The sequence below is a fragment of the Aythya fuligula genome, chromosome 7 (assembly GCF_009819795.1).
Source record: "Aythya fuligula isolate bAytFul2 chromosome 7, bAytFul2.pri, whole genome shotgun sequence".
In the NCBI taxonomy this organism is placed as follows: domain Eukaryota; kingdom Metazoa; phylum Chordata; class Aves; order Anseriformes; family Anatidae; genus Aythya; species Aythya fuligula.
In genome coordinates, this window is record NC_045565.1 from 32,026,634 (window position 1) to 32,049,380 (window position 22,747).

The window sequence follows — 22,747 nt, forward strand, 5'->3', positions numbered from 1 at the left end:
ACTCCATATCTTAGGGTATTGTGTGAGTCTGTTCCTCAGACCGTCTGTCTGTTTACCCTGGGAGATGACATCTGGACTAGTGAAACACTTCAGTTGGAGAATTCTGCCTCCTTTGGAACCAGTGAGGTTTGGCAGATAATAACAAACATCTTGTCCTTCTTGGTATGGGACAACCTCGCATACACGGGCATTAATTGCTTTTAATGATTCTCTTTCGTTTAAGATTTACTTCTGATTTTTTTCCACATTCTTGAACTTTTAGTACACTCCTATTAGAAACTCGTACTGACTATTGGCGGTGGGTACTCTGACCACAAGAGGCTTTTCGTGCTAATACTGACTTACGTGATGGTTTGATTCCTGTTGAGAGGAGAACCTTTCACAGATGGTGGAGCTGATAGTGTTGCCTTCCTGCTTGCTCTCACACTTCTTGTGGTTCACTAGAACTCATTACTAGTAGGAGAACTGGAGACCATAAACCTTGGTGTACTTCAGTATTGTTCTGTGCAGTTGTGAGACTTCTTTAACAAAAGACACTGTACCCTTGTGTATCTGTAAACATAAGAAGATGTGAAGCTAATAGTAACTGGGTGAATATAAGAGAGCTGGGACTGAAAGTTAACATCTGGTCTTCTTAGAGCTACATTAGCAGCTTAATGACCTGTATTTAATTTCACTATAACCATGTAAAATTTCAATTAAGTTACAAATTCCAGTGGATATTAGGAGAATTAACCCTCCTTTAAACTGAATTATGTAGCCCCAAATGCTCTTATAGTGATTTCCTGAAATAACCAGAAGGGATATGGCTCTAAATAGGAACAAATCATTTGGTCAGCTAATTAAAATGGCAAATTGGTAGCAAGCAAAAACTGAACAGCATATGCAACTTATTTTGTTGTGGGAATCATGGCATGCTTTCCACTCTCTGCTTGGGGAAAGTAGCGAGAATGGCCTGTATTGGATTGATCGTCCTGCTGAGTTCACCACAAAATATGTTCTCTTTTTCCAGCTACTGATCTTCTCTTGGCTTGGAACCCCATTTGCCTGGGCCTGGTGGAGGGAGTCATCGGTAAAGTTCAGCTTCATACAGGTACGTGTTCTTTCTTTTTGATGCTGCTAATGCACTTTGGGTTAGGGTCAGTGATACTGTAAATAAAACTGTAGCTGAAATGGATGATGTAATGTTCTTTGCAGTGGTGGTGTAAGCCAACTCCATAAATTTGCCAGTGTTTATATTATAGCTGTGCTTTGCAAATCCCTCTTCTTTCCAGTGCATGCATTCTGGTTTGTCGTTGTCTGATTAAAAGATGGAGAACTGTGCTCACAAATCATGCAAGTCTGTTCCCTGAAGTCCTGTCTGAGGCTCCGTGTGAGATGCACCCACTTGTAGTTTTGCACTTTTTTTTCAATAATGCTTTCAAGCTTTTTTGTTATTTGTAGGGCACTGTGCAGCAACTAACAATGCAAGTATTCACAGAAGTCAGGTTTTCAGATATCGAGAATTAAGGTCTTAAGAATGATTATCACCTTGGTGGATCACTGTTCGAAAGTAAAAGGAACATTCAGAGACTTCTTCGTTAAATAGGGATATTGTAAGACATAGCTGTAAAATAAAAGCAGAAATAGAATGTATTGTGGTTCATATTAAGCCTGTCTTTAACTGATTCTAAATAACTTTTTTCAGTAAAATAAAGTCAATCTCTTTGCTTTAGTCAGCTGTAAATTCCTGTAGCCAAAATAAATACCTGTTCTGGTATATACCAGCTTTTATCTATAAGGGGACTCTTATTACCAATAGGGCTCTAGATGTCTCTTTATGGGCAGCTTTTCTACCTGTCAGTAAACTCTGTTCATTTACTGGGTGCTGGTCTTTTTGTAAGTGCTTAAGCCCTACGTCTCACGTGGTGCCTGGCTGGATTATCGGTACAGGTAGGGTCTGAAGGGGTACCAGGAAGGGTTAAGTGCTGAAATGGATCAGATGTTTGTGGCACGTCACACACACAAACAGCTCAGTCAAGGTGGTAGTGGCACATTAACAACAGAGAAGGAAGGAAAATGGGGACTGCTGTACCCCTGAATATGACGGATTGAGTTCTGGGAATAGTTGGCTCCATAGTCACTGTAACCCCTAGGTCTTGCTTCTGAGAGAATAGTTTAGAGCCCATCTCTTTTCATAAGCCTATGATTGCTTTCCCTTTCCAGCTGCATCACTTATCTTTGAATTTCACATGATGTTTGTCTGTCCTCCTTCCGTCGATCTATTCAATCACCCTTTCTGATCTGATGATATGAAACGGTTCAGACTCTGCACTTCTCTGACGCTTTCCTTCTCATCCAGGCCGTCTGAGCTGTTCAGCATGTCCTGTCCATAACAAATGGATGAATGATGGCTGAGCTCCAGCAATGACCTTTTTCTGCTGTGGGAAAATGCTCCATGCTTGCTTGTAACATGTTTGTGTTTATTAACCAAGCATTTAGCTCCACAAAGGCCTCCCCCTTCTCCCTAGGAAGCCTCCTATAAAAGCATTTGAAGGGGGAGACCTTGTTTTCAAATACTTTCTGGAAGTTCTCCTGTGTCATGGCAACTGAATGTCCCTGCTTGTGTGCTTACTGGGAGGCGCTTCTGCTTATGGAAGCTGAGCTAAAACTCCCCAGCATGTGACCCTTGAACAAGTGCCAGCCTGCTGCTGTCAGGTAAATCAAGGTTATCAGGTAATAAGCCCGATACTGCTCTTCTTTCCTTATGTCCTTCACAGCGACTGTATCAGTTATGCTCATCCAGGCGCTTCATTCGCTTGTTGCTTAGGCCAGTGCTAGCGTTTTGTGTCTTTGCCTTGTTCAGGTAGCACATCACAAACCACTTACAGACCTTCCATCCTGTGCATCTTGCTGAGGCATTTAGTGATGCAGCTGTCCTGTAGACAAATGTTCATTCTCTGTCACTTCAGTGAGAGATAAGTCTGTAGTTATTTATCTGTAATCTTTTGCTGAAGCCTCTTGGTCCCCTGCATCTGCTGACAGTTCCTAAAAATTGTCTTCATTGGGTTGCAGCCCAAGTGAGAGGGCTGACTGAGGTGGCTTTCATAGCTAGTCCTAAACCTATTCATGTCGATGAACTCTTGCTTGCTTATTTTGAAGTGCAGTTTTATGTAATCCTCTAGCTGAGTCATCTAACACTGTAACAGTAACCTGTCTTCATTACTTATTCGTGTATCAATCTTTGTCACCTGGAAACTTTATCAGCAAGAGTTGTATAAATATTTAACAGAGCTGGACCATTATCTCCATACTTGGTAAGAGGACTGGGCTGTGGAAGCTGGATGAGATACTTCTTTTTCCCCAGACCTCGTATGTGTCAACAGGAACAGGAGGACTTGTTGCTCTGATTTTTTCCACTTTTCTTCCCCCCCTCCCTTCCTTTCCTGGACTATAAGGATCAGAAAACTTATTTTGAAGCTCTTCTGGCTAACTAGTCCTGTTTGGGCTTGTTCTGCTCAGCATCTTGTCGACTGATACTGGAAACTTTAAGTATTAAAATTGCTACCAGTGTGCTCAAACTGTCACGAAGCTCATATGCACTTTATCTTGGACATAGATCCTTATGTATTGTTGAAAGATTTGCTCAATGCAAGCATCCTGGAATAGTCCTAAGATGACCTTGAAATAACCAGATTGACTACAGGGGCATTCTTGATTTAGCACTGGCAGTTGCCAAATTGCTGTAACTAGGGATGTGGTTTGATATGCTCTTAATCTTGCTGGTTCTGTTGCTGACCCAGCACAGGAGAATTTGTAGAAAAGCTCTTTTGGCAGGGGAGCAGTCTTGTGAGAAACTAGCTAGCCAATATTGCATGTTTTTCTAATTCTGTAAAGAATTTTTTTACCCAAGAGGATCAGTTGTACATCTGGACACAATTGCACGCTCATTTCTGAGATGAATTTCTACCGAAGGTATCTTTTGGTTCTTCCCCAGCTGTCAAGTTCCTAAACAAATTTTTCTGGGGGGGACAGACCTATGATGGAATACTTGAAGGCTAGGATATGGGCTCTTACCCTCTGTTGGCCCATCCCAAGATGACAAGTAAGAAAGTGTGGGGTAAAAATAGGAATACAAAGGGGAAAGAACTTTAGGATGTGTCATGAGGACAACTTACTGAAATACAACATTGCTTGCTTTCTTGGTATAGAGACACAGAGAGTAGTCTCTGCACGTGCTTGCCCCTGTACGGAAAGAACATCTCTTACATAACCATGGTCTCCATTAAAGAGTATTAATCTTATGTTTTGTGATATATACATACAAAATATAAGGATAGCCATTCAATTGCCTTTAGTTGAGATTCCATTAAGTAACTAAAATGAGCTTTTGTTAAAATTTAGTTACTACTTTACCCTCTAAAATAGTAATGGTAGCCTGAAATCAAATTCTCAGTTGAGATTTTCTGACTTGCTTTAGCAATTTTGATTTCCCTTCACTTTGTTAGAAGAGCTTTGGCTTTTAATTACTGAGGTTCCTGCAGGTAGTATCGTTTGCTGGTTCAGGTGCACTTCTTTAGTGGTGTAAGTTCCCATGCAGAAGTTCTAATCAGTTATTAGAGACTACTTAGTGAGTTAATGAAATGTCGAGGTGCCAGAGTATGCTCAGTATAATAATCCTGTATATCTAATTATAACCAAGGCTGGATTTCTTAGCCAGTGCCAGCCAAATTCCACTGAACTCCTCTGTTGCAACCACACGTTTTTCTGTTCTGTGGTCAAAATGCATTTTAATGTCTGTGCTCTTAGCATGGGAAAAAACACAAAACCACTGGTTAATTAAGACCTGGGTTAAACACTGATGGCAAGTTTCCACAGACTCTACACAGAAGGGAAGCGAAATTTTTCCTTCCCTATCTGCAGGAAAGGAAAGCCCTTTCTCTTAGCCTGCCACTGGATCTTGATAGAAACAATAAGTGGTTCGCTATCTAAAATCTCTTCTAGGAAGTGCAACTGCTGCTGTCTCTAACTTCATCTAATCAACAACTTAAGACACTTGCTTTGCTTTCATCTAAATTCCTTGAACAAACAAAAATAAGAAGATGGTACCATAGTAATTCTTGGCTAGAATCAAAATACTTGCAAAAAACATAATTTATAGCAAACTTAGGCAGTTTAAGACAAGTTATTGCAAGAAAAAGGTACTTGGGAGAACTAAATGGTAAATTGTTTGGGAAATTTTAGAAAATAGCCTAAATGGCAGTGATGTGCTGACAGTAAAGCTGAATTCCAGGTTCAGGGAGAAACAAGAGGTGATGGTTTACTTAAATACAGTGCTTTAAATCAGTTGTTGCCACCTGCTCTGCCACAGTTCATAAAACAGTGAAACAACAACAACAAAACTTTACCTTTAGATGGATGACTTAAAATGTGCAATCTTCTGGAATGAGGTGGAGCGGTGGATCTCCTGTGTGTACCACACCTCCTACGTTGGGCAGGCAGTAAGCAGTCTTTTTCCCTTAAAAAAACAAGTTTGACAGAACTACTTTTTTAACTGCAGAAGCACAAACTCTGGCAGATTCAGTCATCTAGATGTTGTTGGCAATTACGATAAGCTTTTATGGCCGTTGTTGAAGCTTTTACTTCAGGGTATATTTTATCTGAATAATTACTTTTGGACTGTTTCTTTTGATCTGCCAGGAAACTCCTGTTTTCTTTCAACATTCTTTGGCTCTGGCTATAAGACAAATGGAGTTTTGAAACGAATGCCAAGATGACGGAGTCCTTTTTTCCTTTTTTTTTTTTTTTTTTAAAAAAAAAAAAAAGGCACTCAAAGGATACAGAACTCACTTGACTGTACTAAGTTCTTGTTTACTGCTAGCAGGGCTTGTTGATATAAGGCACTTCACTTTTTTTGGGTAATGGTGTCATACTGATTATTTTGCTTGAGCTCTAGATGGTGTATCCTTTCTTGAAAAAAATCTGCTTGTTTGTTGAAATACCGATCTCCTCCTGGGTGTGTGTTGTGTGGCTAACTTTCTGTAGGTGGGAACAAATGAGACTAGAACTGCACAGCAAGGCTGTCTGGGTGCTCGACTTGCTGCCTTCCTGTTAAGCCTGGATTGAGTTGGGTTTCCAAAGCCCTGATTATTGCACAGGAAAACCTAGACCACCTTTTTAGATGCAGGGATAGAGACCTTGACCTGCTGCTGGGGTTTTTGACATTTCGGTTTCGACATTATAGCTGGTGCTTCTTGAAGGTGATGGCATCCTGAGATCCCTCCCAGCCAAAATTCTCTCATCCTGCAGAGATCATGATTTTGATGCTGTGTTCAGGCAGCAGTGCTGGGCTCCTCTTAGAAGACTGCATAAATTAAACAAATGGTGCATGACTTCCCCCTTTTCTCTCTCCCTCTTCCCTTTTGGGAACAGCCTCTGGTTGTCACAGCACGTTTGTAATTCTGTGACTTTTAGAAGCTGCTTGGTGCCCTGTGTAGTAAGTGTGTCGCTCTACTAAAGATAATGGTAAAGAATTGAAGTACCAACTGTGGATGCACTGCTGTGCATCACCACAGTGAATATTGTCTTTATATAAACAAACTTGCTCAAACACTTTGTCAGCGTTGGGCAGAAATGTTGAAGATTTAATTGGAAAGATGCTCACAGCTTCGAAGCTTAAATTCTATGCTGAAAATATATTGGGAAAATATCCTGGCTTTCCTTACATTATAGGATGTGCAGAAATGCGTTGAATAAATTGAAGGCTAAGAAGCTGTTTGGAATTTATTGAGCAAGGAAAACAAGCTTTGCATTTGCTGCAAAGCCTCTAAATAGACTTTTCAGAAGCTAGATACTGTATTTCAAAGCATAACACATGATACGAGCTGCTGCCACAAGTATGGAAGCATATTCAAGTTACCATAGCAAGCTTTTAATGCTTCTGTAGGACTTCCTCTGTTAAACTCTGACTTCTCCTCAGTTAGGAGAACTAGTGAGCTTGTCTTTAAAACTTTCTGTACCTCTTCCATCTCTTAACAGACCTTTTGCTTTGACTCTTAATATCCCAGCATACCACTAGCCTGCTGATTCAGCTGAGGAAACCAAAGTACTGTTACCTGTGGCTGGCCTCTGTTGCTGTTTGCTGTACAATAGAAGGTGCAAAGGGAAAATCACAGCTTGCTGCCTGGTGATCCCTGCCTATTCTTTTCAAGTTGTACCATGGTTTGTGATAGTACATTCCACTGCGTGTGCATCATCCTAGAGACAGCCTAATTGCTGTAGATGAAGCAGTGATGGCTTTACCTTTAATGGGTAATTCTATGAAAATGTCTATCTTTTAGGTAGAGTAAATATGTTTTTTTTTGGTTTTGTTATTGTAATGCCACAATAGTGAAACAGGGCAGCAGCAAATCATCATTCACTGGACTTTTCTGGTCAAATAGCTTCTGGCAGGGGTTTTGCACTGGGAGAAAAATTTCTGACCGATTAGTTAAAGCAAATGACTTCACAGTAAGCCTCTATTAATCTTTCTTCAGATTTGCCGTGGTGGCTACTTCTAATTCGTCAGAAAGCATTGATTGGCAAACTTCCAGGGGACCATGAGGTGTACAAAATAACAAAGATTGCAGTGATTCCCCTTTCTGAAACAGAACCTCAGGATCTGGAATTGGAGGTATGACTATCTTTAATAAATCATGATTTTTTCCCCTTTTTTCAGTGAAATATAAATGTGAAGAGTAGATTAAATACATGCCTCCTTGTGGCGTATGTGGAAATGTTAAACATTTTTTTTAAATGCTGCTTTGATTTTAAAAATGTTTATTTGAAATAGCAAGATATGCTGGGGAGGGAAACTAGGATAAAATGATGTCCACATTTAATTGAAAACTCATTATAAAATTTGTTCTTGGGATATATATTTTTAAATTACTGTAATTGAGCACACTTCATGTGCGCTTTTTGCAGAGAAAAGCTGTCATATCTATCTCCTCTGAATCAGGAGGGCATATGTTTTTTTTTAAGGATGCTCTTGATTTTATCCTGTTTTGGGATATTAATTCTGTAACTTGGCTTCAAAGCCAAAAGAGAATTGTTAAAGGAAAAACATCATAAGTGAATAATACTGACTGACTTTAAAGGCTTGGTGGTAAGTGGAGGTGGGTCTGGATACTCATCTCACCTCAAACTGAGGCAGACAAGCAACCAAAGGGGAAAATGGCTTTTATAAAAGGAAGAGGAGAGAATTGTGCTCTAGATGGAAACCTGTATGCTCTCCCTGTGTTTCAGAGAATCTTCCCTAGGTTTGTGGACTTTGTAGACTTTCATTAGTTTCCTTGAATTTTCTAGAGGCTATTTAAATTTTGGCTTTAATTCAATATCATTATTGCTCAGCTTTGTAAAAAACATCACTTTGGGATAAACAAGCCAGAGAAGATTACACAGTCCCCAGATGACTCAAAATTTCTGCTGAAGACTCTTACTCAAATTAAATCCAATGTGTCTGCTCCAAATAAAAAGAAGGTAAAGTTTTTACTTTTTTTTTTTTTTTCTCCTTTCAAAATACTTGTTTAATAATTAGAATGTTAAGGTGGGTGGGTGATCAAGTGGAGCAGTAAGACCTGGAAAGAAAACCAGTAAGTCTGGAATGTGCAACTACCTTGTTTTGAAGTTCAATTTCATTTTTCATTACTTCACTGTTGCTTTTATATGTTTTTTTTTTCCATTTTGAAATTGTGTAATTGCTGAGTAACTGCCAACAGAACACCTTCCTAGGATTTGTTTCTAGTGAGGTTCTAAACTTCTGCAAGTTGTTCCACATATGCATCTCTTGTCAGAAAGACAAAGTTTGGCACACAGTTTCTCATACTTTTATTACTATCTTGAAAAAAAACAAATGCTTTAGATACCATGGTTTGGATATGAAAGTTTAAAGAATATTAAAATTAGAGCAGGTAGATGCAGTATTTTAGTTTAGAAAACCATACAGTTTGGAAGCTTTTCTGAGCCAACATTCAAGCAGCATGTTTGAGTCTGAGTGCTCTGGATGTCCTTCCTGATAAAAGTACTTTGGTGATATATGATATTAACGAAGATGCTTGCACTTGTGTTAATCTCTGCTAGGAATTTTAAGATCTTGTTCCTCAAAGAGAACTCATGAGGTTAGAAGTAGGTTTTGGCAAATGTGGCTAGAATCCTTTTTAGTAAAAGGAAGACATAAGGCATTAATTTTTTTTTTTTTCAGATTAAAGAAAGCAAAGAGAAAGAGAGGCTGGAGAAAAGACTATTGGAGGAGTTGTTCAAAATGTTCATGGATTCAGATTCTTTTTACTACAGCCTTACCTATGACCTAACAAATTCTGTGCAGAGACAGAGTGCGTGTGAGAAAACTGACTTGTCCCTGTGGCGAAAAGTAAGTGTTCTTCATTGTTGACCAGCACACCTAAAACATGCGTGGTCCAAATTGGACTGGTCACATTCTCTGATAGTACAGTATGAAGATCTTGCCCTGTTACTGGCTTCAGAGCATGGGAGTGAAGTGTCCAGCAGTGTGTTTTGAGCTGAACTGTCATAGTCAAAAGTAGTGAACTCTACACTTGGATTTGCAGTTGCTCTGAATAACGTTGGTGGTTTTACCAGAGAGGTTTCCAAATATTAACGTAAAATGTTTCAAAAAACAAAATCCCCTTGTTTTTTAAACAGGTTGATGACAGATTCTTTTGGAACAAACACATGATTGAAGATCTCATCATCACTGATGTGAGTCGTGTTTTTAACAATAGCTGTGCTTTATATGTACTGTTCATTTGTTTTAGTTGAAATGTTTACTTAAAGCCTCATAGAGTTTACTTAAAAACCTGTTTAGCAGACAGGTCATGATCAGGGCTGTACCTTCTGCCGCTGACTTCCTGGGCAGCTCAGGTTCCCTTCTTCCCCCTCCCAAACCTTTGGCAGCCTTTTAGTCAGTCTGCATTCACTACTAATGAGCAAACTAAACTGTAAAGAGTTATTAAAATATAGTAATGCAAAGTAACTTCATATACAATATGCCAGTTTGTACTGATTTCTGAAGGCAAGCTTAAGATCTATTTATCTTTGAAGTAAATTTTCACTGAAGAGAGCTGATTACTTGATAAGGAGGAAATGCCAGAAAGGGAACTAACTCTGAATTCCAAAATTTTGTTATGTGAAACAATCACAGAATGGTTTTTGTCTTCTGAAGTGAAGAATACTGTTGTCTTTTTTTCCCCCTTGGGCAGAGCAGCGGATCGGCATACAGTAGTGTAGAACCAGTCACCATGAACTTCAGTTTAGAGTAGATAAAGTATCTTCCTGTCTGACGGGTGCATAAGAATGGTTGTTGTATGTCTCTTAGTTTTTTGTTCATTGTATGATCTCACTTGATTCTGAATTAAACCCCTAGGTAAATGACTGAGATTTTAAGTACTAAATATGAAGTTAGGCCAACTCCTAGGATCTGTAAAAGATTACACTAGACACCTTGCATTATGCCCTATATCTTTCTCTTTCATTAATGGATTTTTGCTTTGCTTTGTTTCATTTCCATGGGGGTTGGGGGAACAAAACCTTAAGTTGCTTTCTGTCTTACTCCTGATTTAAAAGCCCTACAACTAATGGAGGGAAAGATGCTTGTACCTTTTACAGAAATAGGAGAAGGATATGGCAGAAATTTCTTTAAAACGTGAAAGGCATGTGGAGCAACTGCTTATAAATGTGGGAAATGGCAGAAATAATTGTAGGTAATATGAAACCAACAGGAGCATAAATTTTTTTTATAACCTTCAGAATACTGAAGTGGACTTCTGGATTATACCCATCATACAAGGATTTGTGCAAATTGAAGAACTTGTAGTAAACTATAGTGAGTCTTCCGATGATGAGAAGAGCAGTCCTGAAACTCCCCCTCAGGAATCAACTTGTGTAGATGACATTCATCCAACATTTCTGGTGGCACTTATTTCACGGCGGAGTCGGCACAGAGCTGGTAAGGAAATGTGAAGTATGAGGATTTTTCTTAAGTACTGGAGAGGGATGCCTGAGGTAAAACTTCAGTGCTGTGCTGTTCAGCAGATGAACAGCTCTTGTCAAAGTAGGCACTACAGCCTGCCTGCTTATGCGAGAACAGTTACTAAAACTGAGCTTCACAAGCTTCCTCTTGTGCACTGAATGTATCCTTGGAAATGATAGTTCCAAGATGAATTTCCATCTTTGCAAAGAACACTGATTAGGACCTTGCATATGACTGTCCTGATGTGACATTTCAGGCCTGAAATAGGCCTGGCCTTCTTTTCTGTAAAATGTATATATCTTCTTGGGCTGTTTCTGGGAGCTTATTATGAGAAGTTGAGCATCTGTCTGTAAAGATAGGCTTTAGGTTCATGGAAAACATGAAAGCAAACAGTAAAGTAAAGCTTCCTGCTGAGCTTGAGGGGACAGGGAGTAATGCAGCCTTTGGGGTGGATCAGAGTGGACCATTTGTGACCCGGCAGTGCCAATAAACTGCTTGGCCCTGGCAACTGACTTTCTACTGTATGTAGTATGTCAGTAAATAAAAGTTCATGTAGTCAACATACGTTTGGGGAATTAGAATAAGATTAAAGAAACTTTTATCATTGATCATGGATTTTGGCAGGAGTGCTCTCGTGTTCAGAAGTTACGAAAGTTACCCATCTTTAAGACTAATAATTAAATGTGAATTGGTCGTTATTCTTGTTTCTCCTAGGAATGCGGTACAAGCGAAGAGGTGTTGATAAAAATGGAAACGTGGCAAATTACGTTGAGACAGAGCAACTGATTCACGTTCATAACCACACTCTTTCTTTTGTGCAAACAAGAGGCTCTGTGCCTGTCTTCTGGAGCCAAGTTGGATATAGATACAACCCACGGCCCCGACTGGACAAGAGTAAGTATTGCAGCAGCGTGCTTAAAGATCCGTTCCCTCTCTCCACCCTGTTATGCACTCAAAAGTGAACTTTTTAAGAATGTCTTTTCAAGTAAACTATAGTAGTAGAACAATGCTGAAGTTGATTGAAGTGATGAAAGACCATAAAAGTAATTCTGTAGAAGCTCTCTCTAGGTACTTAAAGCAGAGCTGTCTTTTTGAAGAGCGTAAGTTTGGGTATCTGGTACTTCAAACAGAATTTGTTGCTAACAGCCTGTTTCTGTCTAACACTGCTCTGCCTTGTAGGTGAAAATGAAACAGTGTCCTGTTTTCGTGCGCATTTTGAAGAACAGCTGAAAAATTACAAAAAGCAGGTGAGGGCTACACGACAGTCATCGTACAAAAGTGCAGGGGATGAAAGTTGGGGTTTTCAGTTTTCCTTGGTATTGCTGATCTGGGTTGGTGGCTTTAATTATTTTTTGAGAAGCTTGGTTTTAGACATCTGGAAGGGTTGTGTGCTAATAAAATCTTACAGAGTTTCTCAAGTAACTCTGGACTGTGGTAACTTACAAAGACGTTTAAGGCCCACTCTTGTATACCTGTCCTAGCAGTTCGTAGCTTCTTTGTGCTAACATTCAGATAACTTCTAGAGCTTATTTGATCTCAAGTGCAACCTACCAAAGACCATAAAACTTCCTCAAGGTTACCCACAAATCTTTTTTTTTTTTTTTTTCTTTTTTAACTTTTGTACTCTATTACATGGTACCAGCAAGTCATGTTGCGGGGGATAACAAGTGTTAATTGTATACATTTTTGACAGGTCATTATTAATTTGGTGGATCAGACGGGCAGAGAGAAGATCATTGGAGATGCTTACCTTAAACAAGTTCTTCTGTACAACAATGCAAATTTGACTTATGTTTCATTTGACTTTCATGAGCACTGGTAAGAAACCTTTTTAAAATGTTGCTTTTCATTTTTATTTGGTATGGGAGGAGGGTAAGGAGGAGAAAGCCATTATTTCTGCATGAAGGTTTCTTCTAAATAGGAAAAATATCTTTTGTAAAGTAAAACAACGTAAAAAGTTTAAGTTGGCATAAACAAACATTGCTTTTTTCTTGACTTTGTACCCAATCTCTGTTAAATTTACACTTATTTATTAGGCAAAGCTTAAAAGTTGCTGTACCTTTTTAAGCAAGACCTTCCTTACCATGCTATGAATGTCCATCTGTGTAACCTGCTTTTCAAATAGTGTAGCATTCTGCCCTTACGAACAGCTTATAGTAAAGAATTCTGTTCCTTTTGCTTCTTTTCTGGAAGAACCCATCAGATGTTTAGAGAATTCTGGTGCTGTGTTCCATGATAAAAAATATACTGGATTTTACTTGAATCCAGTATAAATAGCTGCTGTTTTCATGACTCCGCTCTGGCATGCTCTAGTGCAGTGTTCACATGCCCAAGCATGTGAATTGTCACACAGGCGTGTGTTTCCCCTGCCTTCCTCTAGCAGACTGCAGTTGTAGACAAATACGAAATCTAAAAATTATGTTTTAATATTCATTTCCTAACTTAATATAGGCTCAGGATCTGTCCTGAAGAAGTGTTATGGACCCAGTGTGTCACTGGCAGATACTGTCTGAAATGGGGGAAAGGGAAAACCCTCAAAACACTTATGACCTTTAAGAGAATCCTTTTCTGTAAGGACATCCTGGGTTGATTTGCAACTTTACTAACATGAGCTTTCACTTTTGTTTGCTTACTCTTCTCCCAAGAAGTGCTGTAGCAAGGACTGTTTTCACACTGAGCATGAGTGAGTAGGGAACAATACTGAAAATACAGGATTTGGCAGGGGTGGGGGAAGGATGTCTGTAGGTGTGTTAGTACCATAGGATCATCGGTAAAGCAGGGCAGGCTATCTCAATTTCATTTCATAGTGGTTATTTTTGCTGACTCTGCATAAAATGAGTACAGAATGTTCCATGTTCCTGAATAGTTGCACACTTGTTACTCCTAATAGATTCAGGAATGCTGAATCTCTTGCCTTGGTTTTAGGTATTAAGTTGTTTAAAATAGTTCTGAATTTTAGCTGCTGTTTAAAGTTTGTCAGAATATCTGTCTCTCCCACTTAGCCAAACCCCTGTCATTATTTTGTATTACTTGTAATAACAGAATTTCACCGAACTTAGTTTGAACTAAAGTAGAGATCTTTCTCTATTTCAGCCGAGGAATGAAGTTTGAAAATGTTCAAACACTGACTGATGCCATTCATGATATTATTCTTGACATGAAGTGGTGTTGGTAGGTACTTTACTGTTTTCAGACTTGTATGAAATATTTTTTTTTTTGGGGGGGGGGGGGGGAAGTACCTGTTTAGAAGCCTTGACTTTGTCATAACTGTATGTTTTGGTGTCAAGCATTTGCATTGGGGTTTTTGCATTTAGTGTTCTGAAGTGTTGCTGTTTACAGACCTACCAGCAAAAATTTTCACATTGCTTGAGGTTTGCTGCCTTTAATATTCTTAGGGCTGCTTATATTAAATGGGCATCACTCTGTATTTGATCCAAAGGCCCTATAACTACTCTTTGAAAACAGTAGGCATTTTTGATCTTTAGTTTATATTAAAGTTTGTGCATTTTGAAATGAGGATGGCTGCAGACTTCCATTAGCTACAGTGTATTGTTCAATGTTTTCCAAGTGAAATATTGCTGCCACTAGGTTGCTTTGTGTTTCGAAGTTAATTTCCTTCTCTTGAAAGTTGGTATTATGTATGAATTGAATTGAACACCTGATGGCATACCATATCAAGTTTATAGCCTAAATAGGACGTGTTTGGGTATGTAGTCTAAACTAATGAGATGTGGACTTGAGGAACGATAAGTGAGAAAAAGGGTACCTAATCCTGTGTGACATGTAGCTGAGTTGAGTGAAACTAAATTGTATTCTGAACATAAGACTTCCTGCTGTCTGTAGAAGCTGGTACATTACCCTGCTTTTGCTCTTTTTCTGTTGAAAGGGTTGATCAAGCTGGTGTGATTTGTAAACAGGAAGGGATCTTTCGAGTTAACTGCATGGACTGCCTGGATCGTACCAACGTAGTACAGGCTGCTATTGCAAGAGTGGTCATGGAACAGCAGGCATGTACAAATAATGTCTTTTAAGTATTGAATACCTCCTCATAATTCACAGGGAAGTTTTTGTTACTGAATACAGATAAACTTCTACTGGATACTGAGAAACCTCTACTGGAAAGGGTTGCTGCGAACTAGGAGCCTTGAAGCTGCAAATAACACATAGTGCTAAATTAACATGAAATCATTCTAAAACAGTGATTTTCTTCACTAGTCTTTTTCTTCAGAGAAGAAAGGACTATCTGTCCACATCTTGAGAAGTCTCTTGTTTTGATTTAGTCATTTTAATTTAAGCTGTGCAGTAAAAAAATCACTCCCCCAAATGAAATGTTTAATGACTAAAATCCAGCTTCAAGTTGGATGCTATTTTAGCTGCTACTGAGTGAAATACTGTGGTGCAACACATAGGGAGATTTGTTGTCTCCCTCCATGTAGAAGAACGGGAGTTAGTTCGTGCTGTAAGTATCAGATAGCTGACCATCTTCCCTCCCCTCCTTCCTGCCCCAGTATTTTTTTTTTATGCAGAAGCTCAGTGATGAATATTCTTTTTCTTGAAAGGATGTCTGTAATATCTTGTAATAGTAGTTGTAAATAAAACATTGAAGCTTCAGCTACAGCCCAGCCCACACAAACAAACCTGGCTATACATAAGGTGAAGGCTAGAAGATGAGGTGGGCCTTCTGTAAGGATGAAGAATGAATGGTTCTTACCATTGTATCTAGCAGTTACTGTTTGCAGATAACAGGATGAGCACTTGCCATAAACAATATTTGGGATTGAAGTGGGATCAGCAATCTATAGTCATCTTAGACTAGGTTAGTTTCTATCTTCATTACCTCTGCAAACTCAAAGACCCTGTTTTTAAACTCAGAATTACACAGATTGTTGTGGAGAGGACTTTGTTAATCAATGTTATAGTATTAGTTCATGATGTGCTGTGTCATTTTCAAATTAAATCCAAAGTACTTCAGAATCAATTCATGCCGGAGAAGTGCCCCAGGCTTTGGAAGGTGATTGATGTGGAGTAGTTATGATTACAAGTATCTTGCCTTTTTGTTTCCTAGCAGCTATAGGACTTGTTTTATGTCAGCTGGGAATGTAACAGGGTTTTCAAAGTCCATGAACAGCTTTGTATCATTTTTCATTTAACTTGCAAATATGCTTGAGCACTTCATGTTATAAGCTATAAATTAAGGTTTGCTATTGTATCCCTGCAGTGGGCCTAACACTTAGTGACTACACTGCAGTTATGTGTGGTAATATTGACTTCAGAATGGGACACTGCAGCTTAAACCAATTTAGTGTGTGGGAAAAGACTTCAGTTTGTATTATACCCGAGACTTATCATGGAAAAACCTTAAGTACTGTTTGTTCCGGAGACTAAGATATCTGGCTTTCAGTATCAGCGTTAAACAGTAATGGTCCAAAATACACAAGTACTAATTATAAACACAGCATACAAATTTGCTAGGAAGGTTTTCTTCTGGGGGAGGGATGAATTTGGAGCAACTGCATTGGCTTTAGTGTCTGCAAACAGGAGATCAAGTCTTCATGGTGTGTTCTTTTCTTGTAACTGGAAAGAGATTCCACTTTATTTCCAGACCTTTGTTATGAATGCCCTTGCAATACAAGGCGTTAACTTGTTTAACCTGTTACCTCTGTTAAAGTTCTGTGACATCTGTTCTTTTGGGAGTTTCTCAGAGGAAAAGATGCTTCCTGTATCTTGAGTAACTAACTTCCTTCAGTTAAGTCTTGTGAAGATTGACTTCTACACCCATACTTCATATTACTGCTGAGGCCAGTGATTCTTTTGGTGTGATGTTTCATGATGAATCACGAATTCATTATTAACAGTGAATTTAATCTGAGAAATGAGAAGGTTGGGCTTCTTATTCAGACCATATAAAATTTAACATTGAAATATTTAAGTGTTCTTTTTTTAATCAAGCTCTGATACTGAGAATGGCTTTATCTGGAACTGTGTATTAATAAGTATGTCAAATTCTAGCTCAAAAAACTGGGTGTGATGCCACCAGAACAGCCTTTGCCGGTGAAATGCAACAGAATCTACCAGATAATCTGGGCAAACAATGGAGATGCCATAAGCAGGCAGTATGCTGGCACAGCAGCCTTGAAGGTAAGGGGTAAAGAGTTGTCTATTTTGATACTGAACAGTGAGCTGTTAGAGTTCTACCTCCAGTGGAGAATTCTCTTATGCAAGAACAGCCAAATGTTCTGCTTGTTTTCATCTTGGACACCTGTGTGGCCTTTCAGCAGAAGAACATTTTGTATCGTGCTTGGTGTGAAATGGGAAAGACTTGAGTGTCTGGGTGTCCTCTGTCACCGCTGGCTGTAGCATAATGTTATTCTGGTAGCTTCACATCCAGATAAAAAAAAAAAAAAAAAAGCATAGCTGAGCTAAGTTTGTTTTATATCAAGCATTACCTCAGTGCTTACATTTAAATAGTCATAGAACATTTAAGCACAGTTTTTAACAGTACTTCAAAATATTCTGAAGGAGTAATTATATTAATTAGAAGATACTAGAGATACTATTTTTTTTTTATTAAAGGCTTTTCTTAATTAGTTGCAATATGGTCTATCTAACAAGATCAGAATCAGGCATGGAATTTCTTCCTGTCTACTCTTTGTGGCTTGTCATCTCTGGTGAAAAGCCATAGAATTTGAGCTACTTTGTGTGTTCTGGTGGGACAATTCCTGGTACCTGGTGCTAGAGAAAACCTATGCAGTGGAAATCCTTAAATCCCTTTTAAAAATTGTTTCCTGAACTTTGGTTTGTTTACTTACTACATCAGTGTCTTTAAAATGATCAAAGCCAGCCTGATGCTTTTGTCTTATTGCAAGTATTTGGCTAATTCTGGAGCACAGAACTCAATTTGTAAACTTAAATTTTCAGTTCTTCTGCTTAGAGATCTCTCTGCTCACTACTGAGGTTAATGTTTTAATTGCAATGTCTTTCAGATTAACTGAAATACACTTGAAATGTTCATAGTAATAGTTAGCATGGTTTTTAAAACTATGCCAATGTTCAGAGTGTCGTTGAAAGTAGTCGGAATCCTCTAATGGAGTGTGGCCACCAAAACTGCTTTTTACTCAAATTCTAGATCACAGAAGGCCTAGAAACTTCTGTTTCTGAGGTTATGTGGATTTGTATTGTCTTCCAGTTTGTTGTGTTTGTCTTGCTTTAGTAGCAGAAGCAAAAAAGATGCAAAGCCTTTTCAGTAAGCTCCACTCTTATGTTGTTCCAATAGTGTTCTTTTTTGGTAAAGGACAAAATTTTTTGAGGTATTTGAGAATCCCAAAGTGATGTCTTGAAAGTTCAGCTTTAATGTTATCCAGATTTATCCAAATCCTACTTTCCATTATGACTATGTGCATTCATGGTCTAAGATTCTGTGCTGAGTTAAATACTGTTTATTTTATTTTATTTTATTTTTTTGAAGAACACTTATTTTCAACCTGAATATGGAAATAGTTACTTGAACACTATTTCTGAGTTGTCATCTATTCAGTTCGGAGTGTCAGAATGCCAAAGCTTTTTAGCTGAGACCGCTTCAAAGTTGTGTGTGTGCATGACTTGCATGTTCTGTGTAACAGGGTGACTTCACAAGAACTGGTGAAAGGAAGCTGGCAGGGGTAATGAAGGATGGAGTCAATTCTGCAAACAGATATTACCTGAATCGTTTCAGGGATGCTTATAGGCAAGCAGTCATAGGTAAGAATAAAACTTCAACTAAGCCAGATCACTGTACTTAAAAGTCTATTTAAAATTATCTTGGCTTTATCTTTGACTGCTTTTTCGAAGTGCTCTGGGTGTATTTAATGTTCGTTTCTGTGCAGTGGACACCATATGGCACAGACGTTTACTATTTGGAGATTAAACATCACTCACTGCATATAATTCCACTGAACTGTAAATCACTGTAGAATTTGTTCCTAACTTAATTAATTTTAGCATTAATTGCCCTGTAACATCTCTTAAAGGTCAAGTTTATGTTGGAAAGGTTTCGTATTTGGAGATACTTGAAAAATAGTTAATCTTTCTGAATCAAATGCTGCCTGAAATTAAAAACTTAGTAGGTAAAACCCTGTCTTCTATCAATAAAAATACAGCCCCGCATTTTAAGAACTACTTAGAAGGAATTTAGAAAGCATTTAACAGATTATTGTATATCACTGAACTGTTGGCAGCTTCTTACTGGTACCTTGTGTGTTTTATCTAGATTTGATGCAAGGTATCCCTGTAACGGAGGATCTGTACTCCATCTTCACAAAAGAGAAAGAGCATGAAGCCCTGCACAAGGAGAACCTGAGAAGCCACCAGGAATTGGTTAGCCAGCTGTTGCAGAGCTACATGAAACTGCTGCTACCAGATGATGAAAAATTCCATGGAGGATGGGCACTCATCGACTGTGACCCAAGGTTTGTTGAATAATCGTCCCTGATCAGCTGCTACTGTGACATATCTTAATTACTTCTGACATGTTAAATGATTTTGATGGCTGAAATGTTAAACAGTAAATGGACAGCTCTGTAGAATGACAGTCGTTGAAGAGATTGAGTCGTTGTAATTGTACAAGTAAAGGTCCTGTAAACATGTGATTCATCCCAAATGCTATAAAAATGGTGCGTGCTGGAGTTCTTGTGAGAAATCACCTGGTTATGCAGTTGATATTACCAAATTCTAGTAGGCATCATGAAGAACACTTTTAACTGCCTTTAGTTCTAAAAAGGGCTGTTTGACGAGCTGCTTTTTTTCCTGTTACTGCTTTATAGAGAACATGTAACGTGACTTGCAAGTCATATTGGATCAGATTAAGGATCACATTAAATTCTTGTGTAATGAATGGGTAGTAGGAAAGCCTAGATGTCTCTTCATCAAAGTAGAGAACAAACTCTAATTTCATTGTCTCCTTATCAAGTTCAAAATATTCTAATGTGTAATAGAAAAACAGCAGATCTTTTACAGGTGAAACTTTAGCATCTAAAATATCAGCACAGGATTCTATGGTAGCTATTCACAGCACAGACTCGTCTCCTGGATTGACTCTGAAATCTTTCCCCGTTTCTCTGTTAATATTTTAATAGGTTGTGGGTTTTTTATTTTTGTATCTGCTGCTGACCTATTTGAGCTACCTCCAGGTTTAAGAATTAACTGTGAAAGTGAGTCCCCGAAATACACTGGAGATCCACTATGTTTGTGGAAGTAAAAACTTTCTCCCATGTATTTATTTATTTTTCTCCTTAGTCTCATTGATGCCACTCATAAAGACGTGGATGTTCTGCTGTTACTTTCGAACTCTGCCTACTACGTTGCCTAGTAAGTTTCCAATTTCTCTTACTCTGTGTAGCGTCCTTTTACTAGCTTTGTTATAGATTAGTAAGAGTGTTAAACTCTGCTTCTTTTTTTTTTTTTTTTCTAGTTATGACGATGAAATTGACAAAGTGAATCAGTACCAAAGGTTAAGCCTTGAAGCTTTGGAAAAAATAGAAATAGGTAAGAATCTAAGCACGTGTTTCTCAAATGCTCTTAACGATAGCTCTCCCAGTTATTCAAAGTATCCTTCAGATACATTGGAACAGCAAACCTTACTTGGCCTCCTGTGTAATCCACCCTACTTAGAGTTGTGCTGTCTGATAAGATACCAGTCTAGGTCCTGTCTTCTGGTACTGCTTGAAATGTAAGCTTTGATCCATGGTAGGGCTCTTAAAAACAAACCAAACAAACAAAACCCAAAGCCTTTCACTATGTATGTGCAGTTCCCAGCAGTTAATTGGACAAGTCTGCCTCGCTTGTGTATTGTGGATGTCCACACCACATCTTGACTCACAGACAGAAGTTGAAACAGCAAGGCCAAATACCATTAAAAAACAAACTCCCCTCACACACAATGTAATGATACATATTCCTTGCAGTGCACTGAAGAGTTGAAGTGCTTGATTTAAATCTCTATATCTGTATTGCTTCTACTTGGTAAAAACATAGTAACTTTCTTTTAATCTTCTCAGAAATGCTTCCTAGAACATGGGATGGAATAGATACGGAATTTTTCTTCTACCTGAAAGTATGACTTGTAATAAACAGTCAGGCTGGATTATAACACATACAAAGTCCAGTTGCTTTTTGAAAGTAATTGATGGCTTAGTTATTGTGGAAAGTTTCATTTTAAAATGCTTGTGCTATTCAAAGAAAACATGAAGCTTAGCCTTTTCGGCATAAAGAAAAACTTGCTTAGACATTTAGCTGTAGTCTCTGCAATAGTTTAATTTTTTTCAGTGCTTAGTTCAAAAACATTTCTAACTTCCTGATTTTTCTCAGGTCCCGAGCCTACTCTCTTTGGCAAACCCAAGTTCTCGTGCATGAGGCTGCATTACAAATACAAGGAAACAAGTGGATATTTTCACACACTTAGAGCTGTGGTACGCAACCCAGAAGAAGATGGAAAAGGTTTGTTTCATGTTTAAGAGCTTTACATATGAAAGGATATTCATTATACCCATATGTTTCTCTAGAAAACACTTCCATAGCTCTTAAAATAACTTATGAAGGAGGCAACTTGTAGTGTAACCAGCTTCTCTGCTAGCAGGAAGAAAATTGTATGTGGCTTCCTGTGCAAATGCTAAACCGTCTCTCTTTTAACATACAGAAAAGTAAGCATCAGATGTGGTTTTAAAGCAATGCTTCCATCGAGAATGAACACAACTGGTTTTGAAGTAATGAAAATCTAGACATAAGGATAAAAGGCTTAAAACTATCTCCTAGTAGTAGAAAGAAATTGATTTAGTTAATGAAATCAGAATCTAGAAATGTTTCTTGTTTAACTACATTAAATGAATGCTAATAGGGAAAAACATCACTCTTTACCTGGAGCATTGTTTTGTCAGCAAGAATCAGAATAAATATAATTGTGTTCCTTTGGCACACGTATCATGGCAGTGATTCACATACACCTAGTATCTGGGGTTCAAGGAGAGTCTTTTCTTTCTTTTAAGCTTATTTGTAAGCTTTAAATCAGAGTTGCAACTTGGGCATGACTACTCCGGGGGGGGGGGGGGGGGGGGGGGCGGGGAATAATGTAATGAAGGATAAAAGAAATGGGTCTAACTTTATATTTTGGAATGTGAGGTTTTAAGTTTTTTTTAAAGAGTCTGATGGGCTGGTAATTGGATTTCAGACACTCTTCAGTGCATTGCAGAAATGCTGCGAATCACAAAGCAAGCAATGGGGTTAGATGTGCCCATTATTGAGAAAAAGCTAGAGAGGTAAGTACTTAAATCATGCAAATCCTTGTCCCACTTTTGCTCTCTTCTCAGTGGCTTACAGTACATGGTAACAGGTAAGTAGCTAGAAACCAAACTGTTTCTTTTAGTCACGTGCTAGGGCTTAATTTGTTCATACGCTGCTTTCAGTAGTCACTGTCTGCAGGTGCTTGCTTAGAAGTACAAACAAGAATGTTATTTTGCACATTTATGTTTACATAGAATATACATTGTCAAATGTAAGTAATGTACTGCAAATCAGATCAATTTGACAGACTAATTGTGAATTAACTTCCTACCTGAACTTGGTATCTGCTTTATTAGTTCTGTAGGTAGGAAAGAAACTAATGATGGAATTACTTCCATGTTGATTCCAATGCAGACGAGTATTCAACAAGCCCAGATAACATTTCAGGTCTTGTTTGAAGAACATTCATAGAAGATGATGTGATGTTTAACT

The 22,747-nt window shown here is 38.4% G+C and overlaps 1 protein-coding gene across 1 annotated transcript in view; it reads left to right on the plus strand.

Moving 5' to 3' along the window:
- Positions 1-22,747, plus strand: part of INPP5F (inositol polyphosphate-5-phosphatase F) — a 38,830-nt gene that overhangs the window by 13,214 nt on the left and 2,869 nt on the right. Inside the window, exons 2-19 of the mRNA XM_032191019.1 lie at positions 1,013-1,093; positions 7,515-7,651; positions 8,371-8,499; positions 9,221-9,388; positions 9,679-9,735; positions 10,783-10,981; positions 11,720-11,899; positions 12,185-12,252; positions 12,699-12,823; positions 14,099-14,176; positions 14,892-15,012; positions 17,015-17,143; positions 18,625-18,742; positions 19,251-19,449; positions 20,276-20,347; positions 20,451-20,524; positions 21,347-21,475; positions 22,203-22,290. Coding sequence (XP_032046910.1) covers positions 1,013-1,093; positions 7,515-7,651; positions 8,371-8,499; positions 9,221-9,388; positions 9,679-9,735; positions 10,783-10,981; positions 11,720-11,899; positions 12,185-12,252; positions 12,699-12,823; positions 14,099-14,176; positions 14,892-15,012; positions 17,015-17,143; positions 18,625-18,742; positions 19,251-19,449; positions 20,276-20,347; positions 20,451-20,524; positions 21,347-21,475; positions 22,203-22,290 — 2,152 coding nt within the window. The remainder of the gene's footprint in view (positions 1-1,012; positions 1,094-7,514; positions 7,652-8,370; positions 8,500-9,220; positions 9,389-9,678; positions 9,736-10,782; positions 10,982-11,719; positions 11,900-12,184; positions 12,253-12,698; positions 12,824-14,098; positions 14,177-14,891; positions 15,013-17,014; positions 17,144-18,624; positions 18,743-19,250; positions 19,450-20,275; positions 20,348-20,450; positions 20,525-21,346; positions 21,476-22,202; positions 22,291-22,747) is intronic.